Consider the following 17,648-nt stretch of genomic DNA (forward strand, 5'->3'; position numbering starts at 1 on the left):
TGGCCGGATCTCAGCTCACTGCAAGCTCCGCCTCCCGGGTTTACGCCATTCTCCTGCCTCAGCCTCCCGAGTAGCTGGAAATACAGGCGCCCGCCACCTCGCCCGGCTAGTTTTTTGTATTTTTTTTAGTAGAGACGGGGTTTCACCGTGTTAGCCAGGATGGTCTTGATCTCCTGACCTCGTGATCCGCCCATCTCGGCCTCCCAAAGTGCTGGGATTACAGGCTTGAGCCACCGCGCCCGGCCCAAACATGTTTTATGCATATAAAAAGTATATGTGTGTGTGTGTGTGTGTGTATACACACACATACTTCTTCACTTTTTTACACAAAAAATGGGCATGCTTGGGCATGGTGGCGAAGGCCTGTAATCCCAGCTACTTGGGAGGCTGACGCAGGCGAATCACTTGAACCTGGGAGGCGGAGCTTGCAGTGAGTCGAGATCCGGCCACTGCACTCCAGTCTGGGCAACAGAGCGAGACTCTGTCTCAAAAAAAAAGGGGGGGGGTATGCTGGACATACTACTGTGTACTTGGTTCTTTCCACTTATATCTCAAAGACCTTTCCATAAGTGCACATGAAAAACTTCCTTTTTCTTTTTTCTTTTCTTTTTTTTTTTTTTTTTGAGACAGAGTCTCGTTCTGTCCCCAGGCTGGAGTGCAGTGGCCGGATCTCAGCTCACTGCAAGCTCCGCCTCCCGGGTTCACGCCATTCTCCTGCCTCAGCCTCCCGAGTAGCTGGAACTACAGGCGCCCGCCACCTCGCCCGGCTAGTTTTTTGTATTTTTTAGTAGAGACGGGGTTTCACCGTGTTAGCCAGGATGGTCTCGATCTCCTGACCTCGTAATCCGCCCGTCTCGGCCTCTCAAAGTGCTGGGATTACAGGCTTGAGCCACTGCGCCCGGCCTTCCTTATTCTTTTCTACAGCTGATTAATATTATATTTCATTGGGTGAATATTCCATAATGTATTTACCCAGTTTCCTACTGATACTCATTCATGTTCTTTCTATTCTGTTACCATTACAAACAATGCCATAATAACCTTTTATCTATGTCATTAAACAGGAGAATAAATAAATCTATGGGATAAATTCCTGGAAAGAATGAGTCAAAGGGGCATATATTGTAATTTTGATGGATATTGACAAATTGCCCTCCATAGAATCTGTACCAATTTACAATCTCAGCAATGCATGAGAGTGTCTGCTTCTGCACACCGACCAACAAAGTGAGTTAGCAAACTACCAAGTGTAGTTAGGATTTCCAATTCCCTTATTATGAGCTAGGTTGAGCATTTTTCACATGGTAAGCACCCCTTCTCCTAGCATTTTAACGACTTGATGTATACTAGAAAAAAAATAAGCTTTTGATTTTTTTCTTTCCATCCCATAAGGAGTTGAGTGTTTGATTTTAATTTTAAAGGAATGCCCTAAATTATTTTAATTTTAAGGAATGCCCTAAATTATGTAAGAACTGCTGGTAAAACAACTTATAATTGGATTCAGAGCGGCAGGAAGTAAGAAAAGGAGAAAGAAAACATAACTTTATTTCTAGAAGTATAAAGTGTGGGAGATGCAGCCCTGTTTCAGTGAGAGAGAATTATGAGCACAGCCTTTTAGGTTTCCTGAAGTTATTCAGTGAAATTTAAGCCACTATGAAGAAGAAAAGCCAATTTTCCTATAGTATAGCTTTTATTATATTAGCCAAATATAAGCCAATTCTGAAAGTATTCCTAGAAGAGATCTGAGAAAGCAGGCCAGACTTTGCAAATTTAGATGGTATGTGGGGAAATGTTTTTTATTTTTAAAAATATGTATTCTAGTATATATTAAGAAAAATGGATACATCAAACTAGTAGTATCATAAGAATTATTTAGAATGAAACTTTTAAGTGTCAATTAAAATGTCAATTAAATGTCAATGTCAAGAAAAAACAGTAAATAACTAATACTGTAACGGTATTCTCTAGTGTGGCAAAGTCATTACCATGGTTCCTCAGTGGCCAAAATCTCGGAAACAATGAACAAAGGAGGGAAAATGGAGGCTTAACAATAACTTAATTTATCATTGATGGCCACTAAAGCGAAGGTGAAAGAGAAAAAAGGAACTTCCTTAAAATAACTTATTTATATTTGACAATTTTTAAATGTGCATTTTCTTTCTATATTACCAAAGGGTCTGGTTTCAGACATTCTGATCATGCTAGGGATTCAAACTTACTGTGTACTTCGTACTTTCCCTACAAGGAGAACCAAAAAGCAGGTTTTTTTCAAAAGCATTTGAATATCAGGTCAGGGTTCTTTAGAACAGGCCTCAGAGGATTTCCCCCTCAGTAAACAGGCTGCAAAGAGATAATTAGCCTGTCATTTTAGATTCCAGTGCAGAGGAACTAAAAGCAGGCTATGTGGTTACAGACTCAAGAGGCTTAAATGAAAACAAATTAAGTGAGCTTATGTTCCAACCAAATCTAATGACCATGTGATCCAATTTCTCTTTAGCTCTTGAGTGGGACATGCTCCTGAGTGGTCACTCAGATTGTGCACCTTTGTTATACTGTTTAGACTGAATCACGACATGATTAATCAACTCTCTGACTAATCGACTATCTGGACGCTAAAAACACAACGACTAAGAAAAAGAAAGCCACAGGCAGAGAAAATGTTAACGTTTTGACATAAAACAACAATAGAAAACCAAAAAAACATCAAGGCTGTTTGTCATAGACTCCCAATTATTCTTACCATCCAACATGGTAGCCACCAAATTTTGAACTTTAATTCACGTAAATTGAAATAGAATTTTTTTTTTTTTTTTTTGGAGACAGAGTCTCCCTCTGTCGCCCAGGTTGGACTGCAATGGTGCTATCTCGGCTCACTGCAACCTCCGCCTCCCGGGTTCAAGCGATTTTCCTGCCTCAGTCTCCTGAGTAGCTGGGACAGATATGAAATATTTTCATCACTGCAAAAAGACTTATTGTAATATTCTAACTCCTAACTTAGAACCATGAACAAGTCTACCTGACCTGTTTCCATCCTCAGCATCTAAATGGATTGATAGCTCTGGGGNTTTTTTTGGAGACAGAGTCTCCCTCTGTCGCCCAGGTTGGACTGCAATGGTGCTATCTCGGCTCACTGCAACCTCCGCCTCCCGGGTTCAAGCGATTTTCCTGCCTCAGTCTCCTGAGTAGCTGGGACAGATATGAAATATTTTCATCACTGCAAAAGACTTATTGTAATATTCTAACTCCTAACTTAGAACCATGAACAAGTCTACCTGACCTGTTTCCATCCTCAGCATCTAAATGGATTGATAGCTCTGGGGGACATATACACCAAACTAAGTTCTACTGCTGACTTCAGGATCACTATAGAGCTTTATTTTCCTTTAAACTTTAAAAAACAAAAACAAAAAAACCCTGCCTTTAAGTGATGCAACAAGTATGCCTCAGAGAGTTTCATAATTAAAGAATGATTCATCTCGCCTCTTGGGAACTGAAGAACCCAGGTGCCTCAAATAAAAGACTATTAAAAACAATTACAATGTATAAAACAATAAGAACACCATGACCACTGGAGAGCTTAGTTCATAAGAACATAAATCCTTTTCTTCCTTTTCACCAAAACCTCAGCTAACAAACATGAAGACACTCAATAGGTATTCTCTGCAGAGAACACTTTTAAAAAATAAGTTATGGTTATTCTAGAGAATGACACATTCCTGCTTTGAAGGAATAAGATACACCGAAAAACCAAAACCCTTAATCCAATAATACCTGATATGGCTTGGATGTTTGTCCCCTCCAAATCTCACACTGAAATGTGATTTCCAATGTTAGGTGAGGGCTGGTGGGAGGTGACTGGATAGTGGAGATGAATCCCTCATGAATGATTTGGCATCATTCTCTTGATGATAAGTGAGTTATCGCTCAGCTAGTTCACCTGAGATATGGTTGTTTCAAAGAGTCTGGAACCTCCTCTGGTCTCTCTCTCTCTCTCTCTCCTGACTCTCACCATGTGAGGTACCTGTTCCCCCTTTCAGCATGACTGTAAGCTTCTTGAGGCCCTCACCAGAAACAACTACCAACACCACACTTCCTGTACACCCTGCAATACCATGAGCCAATTAAAACTCTTTTCTTATAAATTACTCAGTCTCAGGTATTCCAATGGACAAACAGAACACCTGAATATCCAATTCCATTTCTCACTGCTGTTTTCTCTCTGAGAGGGTGAGAGAAATCTCATTCAATTTCATTCTTTGTTAGAGCTCTATTGCTTACTCATTGTATCATTTTCTAGAGGAAGATGGCACAAGGATCCAATCAAACAAATTCCAAGTTTAAAGCAGTTTTTAGGGGTTTACTCCCAAGCCTCTGGTCCAGGCCAAATATAATATTTTCACACTGCTTTGGAAGCCCAGCTTAACTCTAACACAAGGTTCCCAAAAGCAGCACTACTGACATTTGGAGCCAGATGCCTCTTCGTAATGGGGATTGCCCTGCGCATTGCAAGATGTTTAGCAAACATCCCTCGCCTATCCTCACTAGATGTCAGCAATAGCTGCAACCAGTTGTGACAAGCAAAGATGTTTCCAGACATTGCCATGCCCTGGGGATACAAAATTGCACCTGGTTGAGAACCACTGCTCTCAACTAAGGAACATTCTTGATTATCTCAACCCTAATTCTTCACATTCATTAGATGCTCATCCAAATCTCTGCGTATAGACTTTCTCTCACCATCAAACTCAGCAACTATTTGTGAAACCTCTAAAACACAACATCAAGGGCTCTAGATAAACAAGCAAGAGAGATTCCGTTCCTACCTTCAAGCAGGTTTCTTAAAGAATTGTAATAAAAGACGCCCAATTATATAATGTTTTGAATTGTGCATTGTTTCCCCCTGAAATGGATCTCTCACCTCATCAAACTGAAAACACCTTGAGGACAAAGACCATAACCTGTCTGTGAGTACCAATACTTGATTCACGGCCAATAAAAACAATCAGTTATAGACTTCATCATAACAAGATGACAATTTCATATAGACAGTAAAAACTTGCGCTAACTCGAACAGGTAAGTTAACCTTTCTCAGCAGTAGTTTGTTCCTCTGTAAAACAGGGAGAAAATGATTGTTGACACGACTAAATCAGAAAATACAAGTAAATTTTTTTCCACCTCTGGCACAGAATAAGCATTCAATACCCGTAGGTTATCATTACTATTATTTTATTAGCAACGAATCCTACCTCAAGAGGAAGAGCTTGCTCTGGGCTACTATAATAAACTCCTACACATTTAAAAAAACAAAACAAAAAAACTATCACCCTGCATTCTGAGGGTAAGAGGAGGGAAAGTAAGCATCTCTACCAATGTCCTGGGAGGAATTCAATGCAGGAATGAATTAGATGTCTGGGGGTAAAAAAACACTCATCTATCTAAAACGCGTGGGTATGTTTGCCATAAACACATGAGAACCTAAAGGGGAAGTAAAAACATGCCTTTTTAAATAAATACTGGCGCATGCAAGGGACAAGTGTTGCAAGACTTACACACCTTTCTGTTTATTTGCTTAGTCTTTTAGAAATTATGCTTAGAATTTCTACTGCTATAATGTTAAATACATGCCAGCGATTTTGAATTTAATACAAAGCAGAGTTCGTAAGAAAAAAAGGCAATTTTTGTTAGATGCTTTAAAGTAAGAGAATATAAAGCCATGGGAAAGAGCTGGGTGAGTTGTGTGTGTTTGAGTAAAGCAGCATTATGAGGGAAGATACTTGGGATCAGAGTAGAAGAGAGAAAAAGGCACCATGTTGGAAGCCATACATCCAGAAACACCTCTGGCAGCACAGGAAGTTCAACTGAACAAAAAGAGACCTTACTGTCACAATAGATAAGTATAGTGTGTACCATGGGCTCCACACCAAATGCCTTAGACAAAGCGGCTCAAGTAATCCTCACAATAATCCTATGTAAGGCAGGTATTTTTTAGTAATCACATTTTACAGATGAGGAAACTGAGGTTTCAGACTCCAATTCAGGCACCCTGGCTCCACGGTAGTGCCTCAACCACTATACTTTATGGTGTCTATTTTAATTTCAGACCTAGAAAATTAATTTATATTTGCTACTTAATAAGACCAGTTCTCTCCTCTCTATCCTTTCGTATTTCAAAAGAGCATCCTTTCAGTTGCATCATGTGTGGTGTTCAGGGGGCTGAAAGAAGAAAGTGTGATGGATGGACTCTTTTGTCTTTGGACACTGAAATTATACACACGGAGGAACTCGCGTGGGTAGAAATGGAGACGTCGTCCCGGACAAGAAGAGGATGAGGGTCTTGAGAATGAGGGAGGTCGCCCCAATTTTTAATTCCTGCTCTTGCTTTGGCTACTGTGTTCAATCAAAAGACCCCAAAGACTACCTATTTCAACTCTGCTTTTCATTTTTGCCACTCTGAGCGATGGAGAGGATGGCAGCAAGGCCAGGGGGCCTATGTGCAGGGAGGCTAGGGCGAAGTGGGCTTCTAGCAGAGGAAGGCAAGGCTGCCAACCCGGATGGGGGCAGAGAGGCGCGTGAGAAGGCTGGGACAGACGACTGAGGTGGGGATCGGGTGGGGAGCCAGAAGCAGGGGGCGGCGAGGCCAGTAGGGTTCGGGTCGGCAGTCTGGATGTGATCAGCAGATGGAGGTGGGACCCGAACCCCGGCTGAAGCTGAAACTGAAGCTGAAGAGACGCCAGGGCCAGAGCCACCCTGTCACTATCATTTGGGCAGATCTCAGAAAGGAAGCGGGGCAGGAATCAAGGCATTTCGAAACAGGAGCAGAGAATAACCTCGAGCCCTGGGCCCGGGTGGTGGCAGCGGCGGGGAAGGGGCCCCGCGCGCGAAGGGGCTGCCGAGATGGGTCCGCTCCGCGGGGAAGCCCAGGACAGAGCGCGGCGGAGGCTCGCGCCGTGGCGCGGGGCCCTGAGGCCGGGCAGCACCCACCCGCCAGCGCCCCGGCCTTGCGTACCTGAGGCGGCCGCCTGGCTCCCCTCCACTCCCTGGCAGTCCCCGACGCCGCCAGCCGACCCTCGGCGGGATGTGGGGCTCCAGGAGCCCGGCCCCTCAGCCGCCTGCAGGTCAGACATCTGCAGCCCGCGCACGGAGCTCTCCTCTGCCAGCCGCGAGTGGCTCCGGAAACAGCCGAAGGCCGAGCGAGCGCCGGGCACAGCCGAGCGCAGCCTGCAGGCCGGAAGAAGCGGTGCGGCGGCCGCTTGAAAACCTAGCCCACCCAGGGGCGGCCGCAGTAGCTCCGGCCCGCGGAGGCTGGCGATGCGGCCACAGGGAAGGTTACCGCGTGCTTCTGTAGCCGATTTTTAAAGTCAGGGCTTGAAAGAACAAACAAAACCTGGGGAAGAGTCAGGAATACACTGCCGGAAATCGTGGTATCCATAGAGACGCTATCGGAAGTTGGGGTTGCTAGGAAGCCGCGGCGCGTCTGCTAAGCTGCAAATGGCTGAAGTCCCGGAGGATTACGATTCCGGCCCAGATGAAGATGGAGAGCCGGAGTCTGAGAGGCCTGAACTGCCTGAACTTAATAAATCATATGAAAATGCCGAACGAGACACCATGGCAGAGGCAGACTCGAAGCTACCGGCAGAGATTTATCACGAACCACAGCCAGAGACCGAGGAAGAGGACTTCAGAGATGGGGGGCCAAGGAGTGCTAAGAACATGCAGCTGAAACCTGGAGGGACGTCCCTGGAAGGAATTGCCAAAGAGTCCAAGAGAGACGTACCAAGCGAAACTGAACTAGGGATTCCCCAAGAGGTAAAGTCGGAGAGAGAGACGGGAGAGTTTTTCAAAGATTTGGAGGCCCCTGTGGATGAAACGCATGAAGAGTCAGACCTAGAGCCACCAGAAGCTAAACTAAATGTTACAGAGGATATGTTCCTAGAGTCAGCTATGGAAACAGATCCAGTGCCACCAACGGAAACCATGTCTGAGGTTTCAGGGGCCACAGTCAGAGAGATAAATTTAGAATTACTAGAGGAGGGGACTGAACTGGGGTTTCCAGAGGAATCACTTAGAGTGCAACATGAAGAGACAGTTGTAGAGCCTCCAGAGCAGACCAAACCAGATTTTCCAAGTGAGAAACCAGGAGAATCACTTGAAGAGACAGATCTTCAGCCACCAAAGATGACCAAACCAGAGATTCCAGAGGAGACACAAAGAGAGTCAACTGAGAAGAAAAGGACAGAGCCACCTGAGCAAGCTAGACCAGAATTTCCAGAGAAGAAACCAAGAAAGTCTAGTGAGGAGGCAGGTCTAGAGCCTCCAGAAGAGACTCAACCAGAGGTTCCAGAGGAGATGCAAAGAAAGGCAACTGAGGAGAAAGGGACAGAACTACCTGAGCGGACTAAACCAGACCTTCCAGACCACAAGTCAAGAAAGTCTACTGATGAGAACGTCCCTGAGCCACTAGAAGAGATCAAATTAGAGTTTCCCGAGGAAGAATCAAGAAAACCAAATGAGGAAACAATTCTAGAACAATCAGAAATGATGAAACCAGAAAGTCCAGAAGAGATAAGAAAATCAAATGAGGAAAAAAATCCACAACCACCAGAGGAGACTGGTCTAGTGCTACCACAGGATATCAACCCACAAGTTGAAGAGAAAACACAAACAAAGCCAACTGAGGAGGAAAATCTAGAGTTACCAGATGAAACCAAACCAAGAAAGACACATTTAGAATTTTCCAAGGAAGACAGGCCAGAACCAATCAAGTCTAAGTATTCTGTAGGAAAGGATGAGCTAGAGCTCCGTGAGCCTAAAAGAGGAAAGTGGTCACTAAGTGACGAATTTAAAAAAGAATACTACGCATTAGGATCTATCAGAGAAAGTGAAGAATCAATTGGTACACATTACGAGTTTTCACAACCACTCCAAAAATCGCTTGATGTCAATGAAGTATGCTCATACTCAGATCCCTCAGAGTCTCTGACAGAATTAAGTGAGTTCGTTCATGAAAAGGAAGTTGTAGATTTGTCCCAAGACTTGAAGGAACTGGTCTCTGAAGATGATGAAACCCAGTCAAAACAAGGGACTGAGTTACAATTTGAGCATCTTAATTGGGATCCAGAGAAAGTTGCAGAGTGGATTAGCCAGCTAGGCTTCCCTCAATACAAGGTATACAAAAATAAGATTTTTTGAAATCACATGTTTTCATCTGTCTACCTCTTATTCCTTCTAACGTGGCTTGAGCTCTTACCTCTTTACCGGAAGGAGTATCAAAAAGTCCTGGACTGTGGTAGAGGTAACTTGGATTTTAATTTTGGCCTTGCCACTGATGTATATTTGTATTTTGGGAGAGGAAGGGAGGGTCACATCTGTTTGTTTTTCCTCTTCCAGTGATTACACTTCTCTGCAATCCTTGAATAAAAGACCGAGAAGAGTATATAGACCTCCTTTCTTTTCTTTCTTTTTTTTTTTTTTTTTTTTGAGACAGAGTCTTACTCTGTCGCCCAGGCTGGAGTGCAGTGGTGCCATCTCGGCTTACTGCAAGCTCCACCTCCCCTGGGTTCATGCCATTCTCCTGCTCAGTACCTCCCGAGTAGCTGGAACTACAGGCACCCGCCACCATGCCCGGCTAATTTTTTGTATTTTTAGTAGAGACGGGGTTTCACTGTGTTAGCCTGGATGGTCTCAATCTCCTGACCTCATGATCCACCAGCCTCAGCCTCCCCAAGTACTGGGATTACAGGCGTGGGCCACCGTGCCCCGCCTTAGACCTCCTTTCATGGAAAACTGTATTTTTAAGTAGATTTTGTTCAAGGTAGGCTTTTTGGTACTTTATCAAGTTGTTTTAGTGGCAGCTCCCTTACTTTGAATTTGTGCTATTACGCTTTAAAGTGTCAGCCCCAAATAATGTCACATGTATCACGAGCACGTAAGTGTATTAATTCAAGTTAGCCGTTAACCAAAAATAGTTTTAATAAAAAGACAGTGTAAACCTCTTATTTCACTGATGCCAACTAGGTTTAAGGCTACCACAAAACAATACAAGATCTGAAACCTTTTGTACCTACTATACTTACAAATGTAATTGAGGCATGAAGCAGCACTGGTTGTACCATGCCAAAAGAAAGGTTAAAGAGCAGTGTAAAATTTAATAAAGAGCTTACATGGACAAATTGTGCCATTATTGGGATAGAAAATAAATTTAAGCTATTCAGGAGGCTCGGGCAGGAGGACTGCTTGAGCCCAGGACTTCTGCACTCCAGCCTGGAAGACAGAGCAAGACCCTGTCTCTAAAAAAAGAAAAGAAAAAATATTTTTTTCTCAGGATAGAACAAACATGATTTCTTCCCTTCCTCCCCCTTCCCCGCCTTTCTTCCTTCTATTTGCAGTGCATTTTTTTAAGTGATGTCCTTGTATTGACAGGAGTGTTTTATCACAAACTTCATCAGTGGCCGAAAACTCATTCACGTCAACTGCTCAAACCTCCCTCAGATGGGGATAACAAACTTTGAGGACATGAAGGTGAGTTGTGTCCAAAGTTTCCCTACAGAGCACTGTAACAGTGCCACCATCTGTCTCAAACCAACCTTTTTTGCCTCCAGCCTGGCCTCCCATTCCTGTCAGTGGTGTCATCATAATTCCAGTCCCTTAGGTTCACAGCAGTTGCCTCCTCTTTGATCCCCATAAATATTCCAAGAACTGTCCATTGCTCCTGTGGCACTTAGACCATCTGGCTTTCTTCTTTCCTACTTTTCAAACCTTATGGCCTCATGCCTAGAACACCGCAGTGGCCTCCTGCTTTTAGCCTTTCTCCGTGGGCCCTTTGGATTCAAGGGCCCTGCTTTTATGCTCTCACTTTCCACCTACTTATGTACTATTCAGAAACCTTCTTGGGATCCCTTCTGCTTACCAAGATAGTCTCAGCTCCCTAGTTTAGAATTTAAGGCCCTCCACAAGTTCTTTCCCCTACCACTCCTCCACATGAATTTTGTGCTCCAGCCTACCACCAGGTCTAACTCACACCTTCGCAAACCTGCCTGATGCATTCTTCTATGTCTTTGCTCAGTTCCCCCATCCTCTGTATTACTAATATGAATCTTAATCATCCTTCAAGACCAATTCCTCATTTGCATCTCCCCAAGAAGTCTTTCGTAATATTCCCAGCCCACAGTAGCCCCCATCCCGAGTTCTCATGACATTTCGTGTCTCTGACACCCATTTGGCACTTATATAACACCATATGTATTTTGCCTGCTTTGCTGCCTAACTTTGAAACAAGCTACATTAACCACTCTGAGCCTCAATTTTCTAAAATCTCCAGCACCAACAGTTCATGATTATACTCCTTTGCATAACAGTACCCTCCATTTGTAGTGCTTTGCAATTTACAAAGCATCCCAAACAATCTCACGGGTAACTTCTCCTTTAGCACCCCACCCCAGTAACCCTCCAAGAATGAACAGTTCTTGGCATAACCATGGTTTTTCTCAGCACACCCATGCCTAGAAATGCTCCACCTCAGTGGTTTCCAAACTTGGGTCGTCTTCAGAATCAAATGAGATTTTTTGAAAAAGATACATTCCTAGCCTTCATCCTGCAGAAATTTGGATCCATTAGGGCTGGGTAGGCCCTGGAATCTCTTTCCTAGATGACTCTTCAACTGGCTTTATAACCTTGTAATTCCATAAGTCATATGGTTTAGAAATAAGAAAACTACACTTGTGAATACCCGAGTCCTTTTAGTAGCAACAAGATATAAGGAAGCTTTTTAAATTATTAAACATAGAGTCCTAACTGAGCGTTTACTTTCTTGAATTCTGCTAATAGCTATCCTTTGCTGAGAGCTTACTGTGGCCTCTTATATGTATTATTTCACTAATTCTCATTTTATAGAAGAGAAAACGGGGGCCCTGAAAGGTGAAACAAGCTATTCAGATAATACGATTTTTCTGTTTTGTTTTGTTTTGGTTTTGTTTTTTTTTTTGAGACAGGGTCTCGCTGTGTCACCCAGGCTGGAGTGCAGTGGTGTGACCTTGGCTCACTTCAACCTCCACCTCCTGAGTTTAAGCGATTCTCCTGCCTCAGCCTCCCAAGTAGCTGGGACTATAGGTGTGCACCACCATGCCCAGCTAATTTTTTTTTCTTGTTTTTTTTTTTTGTTTGTTTTTTTTTTGAGACGGAGTCTTGCTCTGTTGCCCTGTTGCCCAGGCTGGAGTGCAGTGGCACGATCTCAGCTTATTGCAACCTCTGCCTCCCAGGTTCAAGTGATTTTCCTGCCTCAGCCTCCCGAGTAGCTGGGACTATAGGTGCGTGCCACCATGCCCGGCTAATTTTTTGTGTTTTTAATAGAGATGGGGTATCACCATGTTAGCCAGGATGGTCTTGATCTCTTGACCTCGTGATCTGCCTGCCTTGGCCTCTCAAAGTGCTGGGATGAGCCACTGTGCCTGGCTTAATTTTTGTATTTTTAATAGAGACAGGGTTTCATGATATTGGCCAGGCTGGTCTCAAACTCCTGACCTTAAGTGATCTGCCGGCCTTGGCCTCCCAAAAGTGCTGAGATTACAGGCGTGAGCCACTATGCCTGACTTATATTCAGATAATAAGTTTAACAGCCAGGATTTAAGTCCATCTTGTGTGACTTCCCAATCCATGTTCTATTTAAACCACTACACTGTGTTGCCTCTCCAAGTGCACATTTTTGTTACCATAAACTTCCATGTACTATAAACATTATGATGTGGAAATTATCATTTATTTATTTATTTTTTAGATAGTCTTGCTCTATCACCCAGGCTGGAGTGCAGTGGCTCGATTTCAGCTCATGGCAACCTCCGCCTCCCAGGTTCAAATAATCCTCCTGCCTCAGCCTCCCAAGTAGCTGGGATTACAGGCACGTGCCACCATGTCTGGCTAATTTTTGTATTTTTAGTGGAGATAGGGTTTCACCATGTTGGCCATGCTGGTCTTGACCTCCTGACCTCAGGTGATCCACCCACCTAGGCCTCCCAAAGTGCTGGGATTATAGGCATGAGCCACCATGCCTGGCCTGGATCATTTATTATATATTTGTATTTCCAACCATGCCCTCACTTAACTACCAACTACTGCCAGATAAATATTGTGTTCTTTTTATGTTCAAAGATGATACAGCTGTGTTTATGAACTCTAATTTCTACTTAAGGTATAATGAATTTTCTAGATAAAAATAAGGAACAGGCTGCTCTGCCTATGGAGCAGGCATAGTCCTTGACTTTCTTAATAAACTTGCTTTGGCTTAAAAGTAATAGTAAGGAACAGAATTAGCAAAATAGTAACCTGTCAAATTCCTGGAACATTTAAGTACCAAGAATTTCAGCTTTTTATCATGAGAAGGCATTTTTAAGAGTCAGACAATTCATTCAGCTCCCTTGGCTTTCTAATGCCAAAAGTACAATATCAACATGCAATAATAAAATTCTAATTATGCTTTTCTTATCTTGCAAGACACGAGAGGTTTTAAAAATCTTCTCAAATCCTCAAGAGTAAATGATGAACCCAGTGGTCTGTCCTTATATCTAAGAAATTTGAATAAGCCAACTTTGAGATACTTATTATCACAGTCACCTCAGACAAATGTGGCCTTCCCTTGAGGTCACTAGAGTAACATAAAGACCAAGACATTCAAAGTATGTTAGATAAGCTTTGCTTGACACTTAGACCCATATGAAAAAGCTGATTATGGCCGGGCCTGGTGGCCCACGCCTGTAATCCCAGCACTTTGGGAGGCCAAGGCAGGTGGATCACCCGAGGTCAGAAGTTCGCCTGGCCAACATGGCGAAACTTCTTCTCTACTCAAAATACAAAATACAAAAATTAGCTAGGCATGTTGCGTGCCTGTAGTCCTAGCTACTCGGAAGGCTGAGGCAGGAGAATAGCTTGAACCCAGGAGGCGGAGGTTATAGTGAGCTGAGATCGTGCTCTCCATGAACTGCATTCCAGCCTGGGTGACAGCGAGACTCAATCTCAAAAACAAACAAACAAACAAACAAACAAAACTGATTATGCTCTAAGACATGTAACTTCTAGGAGGTCATACATGAACTCAAGTATGCTGTAGCTATCTTCCTTACTGATATAGAAAGCTTTTAACATGTCTCCGTTGTACTTATAGCACCTAGTACACCCACAATTTATCCCATAACAACATTTAAATAGTAATCTTTTTCATGCTGACTCTCCCATATCATCATTTATGGACTTTTGGGAGAATAGAAGGAAGGAAGAAAAAGCAGATTGCTTGAGAGTATGGAATTCTGGACATGCTGCTAAGAATTTGAACAACATTGCCACTGTGCACCTCCTATACAAGCCTTGCAGCTAATTTATGGCCATTTTCTGTTACCTTCAAAGCCCGCATTTACTTCCTTAATTTTTGAATTACTCATGCTTCACCTGCAGAAACAACTTACTTGTCCCTTTGTCCTTAGTGCAACATATTAAGATGACCAGAGAAGAGCAAAATATGTGTGTGAGACTGGTGAGGACTGCAGGAGAAAAGAAGCACTAATTCTCCTTTCCCCGCCAGCCAAGGAAGCGCTTGAATCCACTGTCCTGTCTTTCCCATTCGTAGTGATACGTTTAGCTTGGTAAAAGGAGAGAGAAAGTCAATCTCAGTTATTCTAAGGACAAGCTAGACAAGCTAGCATTACACTTGCTTCATTTTTCTCTTAGAAAATAATCCTTAAAATATTTTAACTATTCACTGTATCAGATGAACAAAAGAATTTTGTGATAAATATCTGAAGAACTTTGATGAGTTACTTATTCCTGTTGTATGCATGATTTTATAGTATAAGGTATAGCCTTATATGCTTTACAATATCTCAACAGTTTTACTATACTTGCATTGTTGCAAACTATTTAAATAGCACAGATTCATAACAACCAGTCAGCAGTTGAGTATCATTAGACAAAATTTTTTCTTTTTAAAAATCCTTTTAATTTTCAAATAATTTCAGTGTTACAGAAGAGTTACAAAGATAGTAAAAAAAATTTTGTTTTTTTTTTTTTTTTTTTTTTGAGACAGAGTCTTGCACTGTTGCCCAGACTGGAGTGCAATGGCATGATCTCGGCTCACCACAACCTCCACCTCCCAGGTTCAAGCGATTCTCCTGCCTCAGCCTCCCTAGTAGCTGGGATTACAGGTGCCCGCCACCACGCCTGGCTAATTTTTTGTATTTTTAATGGAGACATTAAACACTATGTTGGCTAGGCTGGTCTTGAACTCCTGACATCGTGATCCGCCCACCTCGGCCTCCCAAAGTGCTGGGATTACAGGCGTGAGCCACCACACCCAGCTGAATTCTGGTATACTCTTAACCCAGTTTCCTCTGTGTTAACATCTTAGTTAACAATAGTACATTTATCAAAGCTAATAAATTAATATCAGTATTATTAGTATTATTAAACTATAGACGTTATTCAGATTTCTGCAGATTTCCCACTGATAAATGGTTTTTTTGTTCCAGTATCTAATCCAGGATTTGCACTTAGCTGTCATATTTCCTGGGTCTCCTCCAAAAGGTAGCAGTTTTTTTATTTTTGACTTTCATGACCTTGACACTTTTCTTGAAGAGTAGTGATCAAGTATTTTGTAAATTTCCCTCAATTTTACCTTGTCTCATCTTTCCTATTATTAGACTGAAGTTATGGATTTGGGGGAAACCAGTCACAGAGGTGATGAGCCCCTCCCATCTCATCATATCAGGAGGTACGTGATAGCAACATGATTTTTTTTTTTTTTTGAGACGGAGTCTTGCTCTGCCGCCCAGGCTGGAGTGCAGTGGCCGGCTCTCAGCTCACTGCAAGCTCCGCCTCCCGGGTTTACGCCATTCTCCTGTCTCAGCCTCCCGAGTAGCTGGGACTACAGGCGCCCGCCACGTCGCCCGGCTAGTTTTTTGTATTTTTTAGTAGAGACGGGGTTTCACCGTGTTAGCCAGGATGGTCTCGATCTCCTGACCTCGTGATCCGCCCGTCTCGGCCTCCCAAAGTGCTGGGATTACAGGCTTGAGCCACCGTGCCCGGCCTGCAACATGATTTACTGCTAGAAACATTACCCTCATCACTTGGTTAAGGTGCTGTCTGTCAGGTTTCCTCATTATGAAGTTACTGTGTTTCCCTTTACAAATTCTGCTCATTTTTTTTGAGATGGAGTCTCACTCTGTCACCCAGGCTGGAGTACAATGGCGCGATCTTGGCTCACTGCAACCTCCGCCTCCCAAGTTCAAGCAATTCTGCCTCGGCCTCCCGAGTAGCTGTGATTACAGGCACCCACCACTGCACCTGGCCAATTTTTTTGTATTTTTAGTAGAGACAGGGTTTCGCCATGTTGGCCAGGCTGGTTTCAAACTCCTGATCTCAGGTGATCCGCCCGCCTTGGCCTCCCAAAGTGTTGGGATTATACCCCCTTGCCTGTTTATAACTACTTTTTCTGACATTGAGAAACTTGGCTCTCCTTTTATGTAAATATATTTCCCTGTGAAAAACAGATTTACCAAATAGAGTTCAGTGTTTGTGTACAACTGTTTCTGTCTTTAGCCTTACAGTATCTAGACAGAGCACTGTTTTCTTAAAGTTACAGGTCAGCTCCTTTCCTCCCCACCCCCTTCAGTGAGATTATGTCTTACTCTATAATACAGTCAGATTCATTTGTCCACAGCCTTTACTCCATTCCAACATCCTGGTTTTTTTTTTTTTTTTTTTTTTTTAGGCAAGGTCTTGCTCTGTCACCTAGGATGGCATGCAGTGGTGCAATCTCAGCTCAGTGCAACCTCCACCTCCTGGGCTCAAATAATCCTCCCACTTCAGCCTCCCGGGTAGCTGGGACTACAGCCACATGCCACCACACCTGTCTAACTTTTTGTACTTTTTTGAGGGGGTAGAGATGGGGTTTTGCCATGTTGCCCAGGCTGGTCTTAAACTCCTGCGCTCAAGCAATCCATCTGCTTTGGCCTCTCAAAGTGCTGGGATTACAGGCATGAGCCACTGTACCCGTCCTCACTTCTTGGCTTTTTAAAAGTTTGCATGCAGTAAAACCATTATTTGTTGTGTGTAATTCTGTGGGTTTTGACAAATGCATGCAGTCATGTATCCATCACCAAAGAACCATACAGAACAATTCTGTTACTCTAGAATTTCCCTCTGTGGTCAGCCCATCTCTCTACCCTAATCCCCAATATGTTTTGGATGTCACATAAGTGGAATCAAATAATGCATATTCTTTGGGCCTGGTTTCCTTCCCTTAGCAAAATGCATTTAAGATTAATCCATGTTGTTAGATGAATCAACAAGCAGATTTTAAGGAGACTATACATCTTCTTTAATAGTGCTGGTTGCCGGGCGCGGTGGCTCAAGCCTGTAATCCCAGCACTTTGGGAGGCCGTGACGGGTGGATCACAAGGTCAGGAGATCGAGACCATCCTGGCTAACACGGTGAAACCCCATCTCTACTAAAAACTACAAAAAACTAGCCAGGCGACGTGGCGGCGCCTGTAGTCCCAGCTACCCGGGAGGCTGAGACAGGAGAATGGCGTAAACCCGGGAGTCGGAGCTTGCAGTGAGGTGAGATCCGGCCACAGCACTCCAGCCTGGGTGACAGAGCGAGACTCCG

The 17,648-nt window shown here is 43.4% G+C and overlaps 2 protein-coding genes across 4 annotated transcripts in view; one reads left to right on the top strand and one right to left on the bottom strand.

Annotated features, from left to right (window-relative positions):
• Positions 1-7,172, bottom strand: part of TMED8 (transmembrane p24 trafficking protein family member 8) — a 47,722-nt gene extending 40,550 nt beyond the window's left edge. Inside the window, exon 1 of the mRNA XM_017880659.1 lies at positions 7,008-7,172. Coding sequence (XP_017736148.1) covers positions 7,008-7,125 — 118 coding nt within the window. The 5' untranslated portion in view covers positions 7,126-7,172. The remainder of the gene's footprint in view (positions 1-7,007) is intronic.
• Positions 7,173-7,210: 38 nt separating this feature from the next.
• Positions 7,211-17,648, top strand: part of SAMD15 (sterile alpha motif domain containing 15) — a 15,012-nt gene continuing 4,574 nt past the window's right edge. The window contains exons 1-4 of one of the 3 annotated variants that reach the window (XM_017880636.1): positions 7,211-9,166; positions 10,421-10,519; positions 15,508-15,562; positions 15,679-15,750. In XM_017880636.1, coding sequence (XP_017736125.1) covers positions 7,490-9,166; positions 10,421-10,519; positions 15,508-15,562; positions 15,679-15,683 — 1,836 coding nt within the window. In that variant the 5' untranslated portion in view covers positions 7,211-7,489 and the 3' untranslated portion in view covers positions 15,684-15,750. Of the gene's footprint in view, positions 9,167-10,420; positions 10,520-15,507; positions 15,563-15,678; positions 15,751-17,648 lie in introns of those variants that run through there. The other 2 variants (XM_017880635.1, XM_017880634.1) reach the window with 2 other exon arrangements.

Source organism: Rhinopithecus bieti, unplaced genomic scaffold (genome assembly GCF_001698545.2).
Source record: "Rhinopithecus bieti isolate Rb0 unplaced genomic scaffold, ASM169854v2 scaffold_11380, whole genome shotgun sequence".
Classification (NCBI taxonomy): domain Eukaryota; kingdom Metazoa; phylum Chordata; class Mammalia; order Primates; family Cercopithecidae; genus Rhinopithecus; species Rhinopithecus bieti.